An 11,365-nucleotide genomic window follows, 5' to 3' on the forward strand; every position below is an offset into this window, starting at 1 on the left:
GCGAATATCCACTGATAACACCCATTCACCCCATCACCCCATCAATGATAACATTCAAAGGGGTATCTCATCAGGGTTGTTTTTGGCCAAACAGACAGCAGTTTTTGGCAATAAAGCTCAAAAAATCCCCACTGTGCACTACCTGATCATGGCATACACAGTTAGCGACTAGCTGCTGAACAAAGTTGAGCATTTAGCAGCTAAATAGACAGAAAAAGTCAGTTATTGCAGATTTAAACTGTATTTATAAACCTATGTCATTGGGTGAAAAAACAGCCATAACTATATTTTGAGTTAGCCTGTTTTGTACATATCAAAAATCATTTCATTAGTGCTAAAAACACTGTAAATATATTGCTCCTATATACAGAAAACAGACAGGACAGAAAAAAAATCTGTCCAATTTTCATATCTCGACTCAGTAATTGCTTGAGAACCATAAAAAAAGAAAATTTTTAGGAACCCTGTGTTAGTACATGGCGATCTACTGCAGCAGAAAGACTCCCAAACCTGTCGGCAGGAGGAACCCCGCTGCAGGTTCTCCCTGACAGCTTTACACATCGCAGCCTCATTTCCATCCTCGCCGCCCTGTCCTCTGCTCTCTGCTGCCTTATCATGCCATCCATCATAAACCCTTGTTGTAGGTCACCACCTTGCAATCTGTTGCCATGGCAATTTCCGGCTCTAGGCAAGACACTTCAATCTGCAAAAGGAAAACAAAAAGACTGAAGGTAAATTTTAGCTCTGCGTCTCTCCGACTAATTCGACGTGGGAGGAGACATCTGGAATAAGGAGTGAATGTGAGCTGCGGGCCAGGGCTGTGCATGTCAAGTGGTGTATGTGTAATTTGAATTTCTTCCCCAGCTGCTCTCTGTCTGAGCCATCTGGCCTGGAATTAGCAGCGGAGGCAGTTGGACCAGTTTTACTGTACCTGAGACATCTGGGGGAACAGGCTGATGGCCACGGGCAGCGAGAGGCCGAAGGTAACGAGGCACACGAGGCTGTGGATGGGCAGCAACAATCTGCGGTTGCTCTGCAGGAATCGCAGCCTACACGAATCAAGATAGCGATAAAAGGAAACATGAGTCTGCTGTGTGCATCGATCCCAGATGACTACTGCAAAGCCAGGAGTTATTTTTGGATGCAGAGAAAAGCGGTGGTGCAGATTTCGGGGAGCTGTTCTCCACAATTAGTGGGTGTGAGATTAATGTTTTTGAGGAAAAGTTTCAGTTTTGGGTTTAATGAGTCAGACTGCAGATGTCCTCTTTTATTTCATTTCACTACAGAAACACAAAGTCTATTTTTGTTGTGTTTGAAAGCACATCAGGATATATTATTAAATTTCATTCATTTTTTATTAATACAGTTTCTCTGGCTGTGACCTAATATTGAATGAATATACAGGAAGCACTTTGGGGCACAACATATGTCGGCCTGGGCTCCACACACAGAGAAACATTCAGAGTATTTTTAGACCAGAATCAAACAAACAAACAGCTCTACAAAGACAGAGAGCAATAACTGAAAAAGGAGTTGAGAGAAAAGAATGACCTGAGGCAGGTTAGCAAAACCATGAAAAAGATTAAGTTATGATTTGAGTTTTACAGACTAAAAGATGAATCAATCAACTGAGAAAATAACTGATAAATTAAAAAATATTGAAAGCCCCCAGTTATTAAAAAAGTCTACAATGTATCTGCACAAACCTCTCTAGGTAGGACATGATGATTGGGGGCAGGACAAAGATCGGCATCGGGAGGACCACACGTGTGAAAGCGGTCTCCATGATCGCCTGGGGAAAAGAGGGAACATTGTGCACACGCTTCATTTCAAATGCTGCAATGAGTTGGATTTAATTTTCCCTTTCATGAGATCAGATGTGTGTTGAGTGACAGCAGCAGGAAATGATGCATTTTCCCATTATCAGACACCATTATGTTTGCAATTTACTGAGAAAAAGTGTATAAACATATTCAGAGCAGTCAAGTAACAAATACGCTGAGTATGCAAAAGGAAAAAAAGTCACTCACATGCCTTGCAGCAATTTTGGAGGATCCCACCACATTCCCGTTGTTGTCAAGCACATCGATTCCTTCAGAGAGCTCATTGTGCCTCATCAGGCCCACGTTACAGATGTTTGCACTGGCTGAGTGACGAGAAGAGAGAAAAAACAGCTTTTCGAATTTAAGATGTTTACAAAGCAAATTTAGAAAAGTTAGGTCATAAAGTGGTGTTTGTGTGCAGGAAAACACTGTAAAGGAAGATAAATATTTTCCTACAGAAATGTCATAAATGCCACGAACAAGTGCAGAAAATTGTGATTTATAATAGGAAGAAAAATTAAATGTTGTGACTCCAACCACCAGAGGGCCATATAATTACACCCTCTGTTAAAACTGGTACATGTGGCCCTTTGAAAACCCACCTACAGCTGGGAAGGGGACCAGTCTCTGAATTATCATTCTGGTGGCAGGACTCAGCTTGTTGGCCTTCTGAATCAGCACATTCAGTCCCACCTAGTAAATACAAAAACACTTCAAATAAATCAGGTTCTTTTTTAAGAAATCTTATAAAAATTCAAAACCAACTCTGAGAAATGTTGCTGTTGGTAAAAACTCATGTAAAAAGCAAGTTTTAACACTGCTTTATAGTAAAATGATTCATTGTATTTGCAGCAGTAGTGTTTTTATTAGTAATACTATAAGGATTCTTCCTTTAGTTAAAACATTAGCATTGTACTAGAACTGTATTGCTATAACTATCAGCACTGCTAATAATACTGTGTATAAAATACAGCCAAGCACTCCATTATAGCTGCCTGTAAACAGATGTTTTAATATAGTTTTAGTTTTTAGTTTTATTTTAATTCAATAATTTAATAATAATCAGTTTTTATTTTTCGTTCACCAGAGACATGCAAAAATACAGCTTTCCCAAATGAATTCAATACAACATGGTACAAGTTATTCATAGCACAAGGAAAAAAGGAGCAACTGAAACACTTTTCCAGGTGCACGACAAAAAGCAATGCACGACAAAACTGACACATTTCAACCAACAGTCGCTGATGAAGACTGTTGGTTGAAACACATTTGTCGTGTTGCTGTCATAGGCCCAGAATTAAAAGCTTCTAAAAAAGACATTATTGTGTGCTGATGGTCAGTTTTGTATAATAATAAATAAGTTATTTATAGACAAATGGTCATTTGGAGGATGACGTACAACTTAAAGTTTACAGCTCTTTTCAGCAGGTAAAATTCCCCCCATTTTTATTTTTTAAATAATATTTCTGAGGATATCAAGCAGTAAATTAATATCAATGAATAAAAAACGCACTCACTGCAATAGAAACAGCGCTGGTCACAGCTCCTACATAGCCCTGAAGAAACTTGGATGTTGGTGTTGGCTGAGGAGAAGAAGAAATGTGTCACAGCTTTATACATAACAACCTAAAATCGATTGAATGATTTCATATTGTTACCAGAAAAAAAATAAGAAATTTGTCTTGGTTTCCACAGTGTCAGCTGTTTCCCATTAATACACATAAATACAAAAGATAGACTTAAGAAAAAAAAATCAGGAAGACGCAGCACAACATATGATTATTATGGGCATAAATCGATAAAAAGCACCCCAAAATAGATAAATATTATATTGTTATAATATAATTATAACAGTTGTTTTGCAAGACTAAATAACTGAATATCCACAGTAAATAGTTCTGACCTTTGTGGCGTTGCGGTTGGCATAGTTCACACAGGCGTTATGACTTTGGTTCAGCCACTGAAGGAGAGAAGGAAGGAATTAAGATGAATGTTGAAGAAAGGAGAGGAAGAGGAAGAATTGGGGAAGAAAAAGGATAGAAGAATAAAAAAATAATAAAAACAAAGGACAGGAGGAGGAAGGAGCGATAGACAGACATGTTTAAACAGATAGATATTTAGAGGCTTATAAGTTTCTTTCTAAAGCGACAGCAGACAGAGAAGCAAACAGAGCAGCAGCACTTTATTTTACAATGTCCTTACTCCAGTGAAAACCGGTGGGAAAGCACTGCATGTCAACAGAAAAAGTGCTCTTCCTGGATGTTCAAAATGTACAATAAATGCAATGGTTTCACAGTATGCTGTTGTTTTACAGTACCTGCCATATAATGGTAGACACCACAGTCTGATTTGGGAGAAGAAGGCCAATGACCTAGATGAGACCAGGGAACAAAGCTTATTTTTGGGCAAAATAAGTCCAGAGTCTCATTTCATCTATCTCCAAAACACGACCATGTTCATGAACATCTGCACAGCCATGATTTCAAATGTATGAATTTCATATGAGACTTACAATCGGTGTTCCGAATGGTACATAACCTGCACAGCGAAGAAATGATTTCAGTGTAAAAAAAAAAAAAAGAAAAAGAAAGAAAACGAGGACAAAATGGAAGTAAGTTCAACAACTTCAGCAAAGATCTTCATCTGAGGTCGTACCTGACATTCGAAATGGCATGAAGATCTTCTCTCCTGTGTCAGGATGAATGATGGCCTGCGTGCAGAGAGCATGACATCATCCTCATGCTGCAGGAGCCCAGAGGCTTGAATGTATGGAGGTGCAGCTCACCTGAGCCTGACTTACAGGTGTGACTGATGGATCACTTACCTGCTTGATCTTCTGAGCTTCCCACAGCTGCACAGCAAAGCAGAGAAGGGCTCAAATTAATCCTAAATTTTATTTATGATTATTACTATTATTTTTTACTTTGGGTTAGGAGATATTCACAAACTTTTGACTGTGATAACTGCAAGTTTTACTGTGTTTACCAAACTGTCACTATATATTCTGTACTGTGTAGCAGGCTGCTCACCTGAAGATCAGACACTCCAGGTGGAAGCTTGCCCTGTTTATAGTCATCAAGTAGTTTTATGCATTCTTTCAATCGTTTCTACAAACAAAGGAAAAGAAAAAATATGGAATGTAATGACATATAAACATATGTATCTACAAACACCAAAAAAAGCCATTTTTTTTAGTTATTTACACCATTTGTTAATCTTACAAATACTTCGTTTGTCGTTTAATTAAAAAATGTAAAATTAATCGATTTTTAAATGTCAGAAAATTGTGAAACATACCTCAAGAGCCCAAAAATATTCAATTCACTATCATATACAAGACAATATATTATATCATAAGACAAACTAAATCAAGAAACGATAATATTTGAGAGGCTTGAGCCAGCAAATATTTGGGAAAAAAATATATAAAAAACAATATTAACAATTCAGTTTCTAGTTTGTTTGTCTGTTCTGGGCTACTGTAGAAGACGACCCACTCAGTATGTAGATATAAGCTTCTCATTATAAGGTAACAAAAACAACATTACTCTTATTTTCAGGTTATTTTAAACTAAAAAAATATATAGTTATGAATTATACATTCCATTGCTGCCAATGTATCTGCTAAATATTACACACGAGACCTTTTACCAATTATCAGCGTTCGTCTCTTGGCATTAATTAAACCCATTAACAAATCTCTGTTCATCAAAATGACATATTTAGCTTTTTTTTCCCCATGAAAAATATCACTTTGTGTCTTAGAATGGCTTTGATGTAATTCTACACCTCTGCCTCATTTAGTATTTGCTGATACATGAATATGTAAATTATTGCAGTTGTTCGCCTGCATTTCAAGAAAAACCTGCTCACCTTCAAATCTACTCATCAAACACGTCTGCTTATAAAAAGTCACACATCACATGAGTCTTTGGCTTGACAATGTTATAAAAGAATAATAATGTGTTGCTAATGTTAGTTTAACCCTGCTTCCAATCACCAGCTCTGATGATTTGAACTGAACTTCAATTTGGAAAATACGATGTGTGGCTACACTTGCCTTCTCCTTATTTAGATGCATTATTATGTAAAGTTGAGGGGATTGGTTCTTTAGATTTGCGAGGTATGAAATCCCGGCTGTCTAAATCCCTGTTCGACTGTCACTGGTACTCTGCAGTTTAATAGCCGAAATGCTCAGTCATGGCACTGACTGCTTATTTTGTCATGATTCGTCTTGTCACTACCAAAAAAAAAAAAAAAAAAAGCACGATATTGATATGTTAAACCTTGATTTACACTGGAGGTCTTTAAAGAACATTGAACTATTAACTGTTCAGCTCTTCAAAAGTTTAACGCGTAAACAAACACCACTGTTTTAAAAATCGGATCGCTTATGTAACAGTTTATAACACTCTTATTGATGGAAGCTTTGACGGACATCTATCAGCAAGATTTAGACAATTTCACCGTTTTTGTTGTTTTATTTACCTCGGACACAAACAGGGTGCTGGGGTCGATGATGTCCACGAAGTGTCTCAGTCGACCGAGGAATGAACCCTGGAAGAGACAGCATGACAAAGTTAATTCTTAATGAAAGCAGACACACATTGACAGTTCGCCACCCTCCCCTCTGTGAATGGACAATTTAACAAGTCCTCTGAAGTCTGAATTTATTTATCACCTCTCACTTTGCTTCAGTTTGATCGTACCACTTCTAAAGTTCCTAAAACCATCACTTTGTCTGCAGCACACTGCAGGCTCAAAAATGGTATTTATTTATTTATAATGTCTTATTAAGCACAGTTTATTGTTTCATATGAAAAAAATAAACATAATTAACACTTGGCCGCCAAACAGTCAGATTTAAAATCACAGTCACATTCTTTGAAATAAACGTGTCAACACATCCTCAGGTCATAAAAATACCCAAATTCTATTAAATGCTCAAAGGGGAAATGTCAAAACAAAAAAATGATCAAAAGTATAAAACTGATGACATTTTTTTTGTTTTTAATGAAACAATGGCAAAAGTACAGCTGAGATGAAGAAGTACAATGCGCCTTTTGAGATGAACTTTGACGAAAATGTGACTAAAGTTTACATTTACCAAACACATTCCTCCGAGTGAGTCTGGGAGCTGCTGGGTAAGCGCCCTGTTTTCTGTTCCTCTCACTGTCTTCATCAGCATGCCAACAGCTAAGTGTGTGTGCCAACAGTCTGAAAAGGCCCAACAGCAATTTATGCCAAGAGTCTCTCTGGCAAACCAGATGGGCGAAAACATGGCAGCTTCAATCAGATTCCCTCGGAGACATTTATCAGTTATGAAGGGCAGAAAAGTGGAAAGACAAACCCTTCTGTATTTTAATTATCCGTTAGCATCGGGCCCTAATTGGAATGACTGGAAACAACATCCAGACCTTCTAGAGACTGTAAATAAGGCATCTCTTCTGTAGTGTAACCCTGAATTTCCTGCCATCCCTCCATCACACGTCTCTTCCTCCGACAGGCCATATGTGCTGCAGTGCTGTTTTGTAAGAGTGGGGCAGACTGAGGATCCATGTGAGGAGCCCGCTTTAATTATGCATGAGTTTCAGCTCCCCGGAGAGTACACAACAAGGCTAGCAGAGACGGAGCGCGGCAGAAAGCACAGACAAACTGAGCTAGATTTATGCTGATTCAAAGACTGGCCTAATTTTGACTGCTTTGACGCAACGAACTGAAAGTGTTACAGCACCTTTATCAAAAACAGCATGATCTCCAGGTTGCAGACGGAGGAACAAAAAGGTTTACGGGGGTCAGATAGAAAAGATTTCCTGCTAGGAGGAACCAGCACCAGGAGCTGGAAACCAAGAACTAATTACTGTCTTCTTTTAAATTATGGTGATCTAAAAGATGTGGTGAGAATCACTAAAAAAAAAAAAAAAAGGTAATTCACATGAGACAAAGGGTGTAAATGAACTGTTATTTAGGCTTTTTGTGAACCATGCAATATCCTGTGTTAAATGGTGTGTTCGTGGACAGATTATAAAGACACTGCATCACTCCCACATTATAGCAAGACCCCCAGTATGAAAGACACACAAAACAAGATCATTTTGTGTATCTGTACTGTTGTTTTGTGTCTTTTTGTAGTCATGGTTTGTGGCCATTTTGCATCTCTTCGTTGTTGTTTTATGTCTCATTGTAATTTTTTTTTGTCTCTCTTTGGGACCATTTTGCAGTTTTTTTGTAGTTGTTTTGCATCCCTAATGCTGCTTTATATCTCTTTGAAATTGTTTTGCATGTCTTTGTGGTTGTTTTTCACCACATTGTGAAAGATTTGCATCTCTGTATGATTGTTTAGCATCTCTGTGAGCATTCTGCATGTCTTTGTGGTTGTTTTGCATCTCATTGTGACCATTTTTGAATCTCTGTAGTTGCTTTATGTCTCTTTGTGGACGTTTTGTATCTGTCATCATTTTGCATCTCTTTATAGTTGTTTTACATCACTGTTTTTTATCATGTTTTTTATTATGTGTTTCTTTGTGGACGTTTGCATGCTTCTTTTTGGGGCTGTTTTGCATCTCTTTGAAGATGTTTTGCATGTCTTTATGGATGTTTAGGATCTAATTTTGACCATATATTTTTCTATTAGTTGCTTGCCTGTCTTTGTCTACATTTTGCATCTGTATCATTTTGCTTTCTTAAAGACCATATTTTGCATCCCTTTTTTGGTTTGCATCCCAGAGTGGGGTTTTTCCATCTCTTTGTAGTTGTCTGTGGTTGTTTTGCATCCCTGGGAGATTGTGAATCTCATTGTAGTGATTTTGCATCCCATTGTGGCTGCTTTATGTCTTTTTCTGGCTGTCTTACTACTTTTTTTGAAGTCGTAGTGCATGTCTTTGGGGTTGTTTTGCATCTCTTTATGGAAGTTTTTCATCTCTTTTAAGCCAGTTTACATCTCTCTGTGGAAGGTTTTCATCTCTTTTAAGCCAATTTGCATCTTTTTGTTGAGATTTTGCATCCCTTTATAGAAATGTTCTGTCTCTTTGGGCTTGTTTTGCCGTTGTTTTGCATCTCTCCGTAGTTGTGAAAATGTCTTTCATACAAGAAATAAATCACTTCAAAGTCAGGCTCAGGCCCAGGAGGACCTTTGGTCCCTTGACCTCCTTTCCATAGTTTTTCCATGTATTTTGATAAGAGCTGCATTGATCACTCATATCAGTTGAAACAAGACCAGATCAGAAAGTTTAGTGACTTATTTACACAATCAGTTTATGGACCTTGCTCTGTGCAGTACCATCGTGTGAATTATTTCCTTTTGGCTGCTGTTCAGATGAAGAAGCCTTAGAAATTTAAATGTAACCAGTTTGCAGCCACTTCGTTAATGTGCCATCGGACTTAACGTGAAGGTCACGTTATCTTTCAGGGCTGACCGATGCAAATTCATTCGTGAGGACGGAAAATTGAGTAATGGGCTTCAGATAAGGGCGGACAGCCCATTAATCTCGATCACATGTGAGGCCACAGCAAGTCTGCAGAAAGCATCCCGGATAAATAATAAACTCGAGTGTTAAAAGTGTGATTTGGATTAGATTAATGTATAAAATAATGTGCAGATCTGGAGATAATGTAACAGATAAGCGAACAGAAGCGACTTTAAAGCCTAAAATAGAAGAAGAAAAGAAAAAAAGGAGGGGAGACGAGAAATGTAGTTACATATGTATCGGGATAAAGTGCCTTTAAATGGACGCGCAGGATATCAGTCTTGGCTGCAGACCTGAGCAGTCTGATATAATCTTTCACGGAGCAGCAGCGATGCAAAGGGTGTGCAATCTGTCCGTGCAGATGATAAACAGCGATATGAACCTGCCAACAGACGATTATCTCCACTTGTAAAACTAAAATGCACTCAAAACAAATGCAATCACGCTCAGAAGTTCATGATCGGTTCAAAGTTGTTGCGGTTTAATAACAAAGACTCGGAGCGCAGATCAAAGGCAACTTTCGCTACAAAAGTGTGCGCATCCGAGCAGCCGGAGCGGAGCAGCAGCAGCAGGGCGGAGGATGGGGGCTGTTTTTCACCCGAAAGCCTCACAAACAAAATGCCACATTAATGCACGTTTAACGGGAGATAAAAAAGACTCACCTGCTCGTATCGAGGTCTCCCGAGCTGGAAGGCAGGACATGCTGCAGATTCCGCCATGACACCGAACTATTTATTTATTAATGAACTGAATCATGAACGGATTTTCCAAGTGCAGCGAACTACATTCAGTGTGAAACTAGTGAAGCAGCGAGCCGCTCCGTCTGCCGGGATGTGTAGTCTCCCCGTTTGCGTTAACACTGGCAAAGTTGAACCGCATGACTACACATCCCAAATAATCGATAAGGTGAAAGCTATTGCATAACTGTTCGGAATGATCTTGGGGGAGAGATAACAGTTGATGCACCCATAGGTGTCAAGATTGGCCCAATTAATCATTATGAGAGGAGGTGTGGCCTGAAGACAAACAAACATGTCTGCACGGAGTAATGATCAGCCGGGATCCTCTCAGGTTCACTTCAGAATGAAGAAAGATCAGAATAAATATCCTGAAGCAAAATATATATGTATACATTCGTCATCACGCTGGACACTTTCATTATGCTCTTGTCATTAAGTGGCCGAGGGCAAAAGACTGCTGCTTCCCAATAAACTCTATTGAACTAAAAGTGCCTTTGTACTTCACATTATTATATAACTAATCACAATTAATCATATAGCACATTTTATCCATGATACCTGTCCCAAAGCAAAAAACTTTAAAAATTAACATAACCTTGGCTATATGATATTTCAGTGTTGAAAAGTAACTAATTACATTTACTCAAGCACTGTACTTTAAGTACAATTGTGAGGCATTTGTATTTTACTCGAATATTTTCAATTCATGGTACATTTTTACTCCACTACATTTACATGAATGCTTCAGTGAATTACTAAAATTTAGATAAATAACATATCATTTAACTGATACGTTGTGTTTTATTGTGGATTAAGCTCCCCAGCATTATATAAAGATGTTTAAATTAGCTCCAGCTTTACCAGCCGCAACATTACAGTGATAAACATATTATTGCATCACAATTATAATCCAGCAATACAGGAGACCAGATATCGCTGTGATGACTGTGACAGCAGAGTCATGAGATAAATCTCATATACTTCATTCCTGATGCTGCATGTAGAAACAATTATGTGCAGAAGGGAGAAAGGTTTGCAGGCCAAACATTGTTTTTCAGGTTATTTTGTGGACTAAATCTATATTTTGATTAGCACTGATACTGTAATATAAAATTATGTAACCTGTATTAGAATAGAGAGTTTCTCGGGTAAAATGTGAGGTATTTCATCTTTGCTCATCTCAAACCACCATGCTGCTACTGCCAGCTAAACAACAGCTGAAAGAAATGCCAAATGGCTTCAAAGAGATATAAAATGGCCAAAAAAAGATGCATAGCAGCAACACAGGGATGCAAAATCACCACAAGAGATGCAAAATGATAAAAGATGCAAAACA

The 11,365-nt window shown here is 38.2% G+C and overlaps 1 protein-coding gene across 1 annotated transcript; it reads right to left on the bottom strand.

Annotated features, from left to right (window-relative positions):
• Nucleotides 1–362: 362 nt before the first annotated feature.
• sfxn5b (sideroflexin 5b) lies at nucleotides 363–10,077 on the bottom strand. The gene is made up of 14 exons (XM_042493183.1): nucleotides 9,952–10,077; nucleotides 6,312–6,380; nucleotides 4,853–4,930; nucleotides 4,648–4,674; nucleotides 4,479–4,533; nucleotides 4,336–4,361; nucleotides 4,141–4,194; nucleotides 3,727–3,783; nucleotides 3,341–3,406; nucleotides 2,426–2,516; nucleotides 2,031–2,146; nucleotides 1,707–1,792; nucleotides 932–1,049; nucleotides 363–703 (listed from the first exon to the last, which is right to left on the bottom strand). The coding sequence occupies exons 1-14, from the start codon at nucleotides 10,006–10,008 to the stop codon at nucleotides 626–628; spliced, it is 978 nt and encodes a 325-aa protein (XP_042349117.1). The 5' UTR covers nucleotides 10,009–10,077; the 3' UTR covers nucleotides 363–625.
• Nucleotides 10,078–11,365: the final 1,288 nt, after the last annotated feature.

This window comes from Plectropomus leopardus, chromosome 9 (assembly GCF_008729295.1).
Source record: "Plectropomus leopardus isolate mb chromosome 9, YSFRI_Pleo_2.0, whole genome shotgun sequence".
Lineage (NCBI taxonomy): Eukaryota > Metazoa > Chordata > Actinopteri > Perciformes > Serranidae > Plectropomus > Plectropomus leopardus.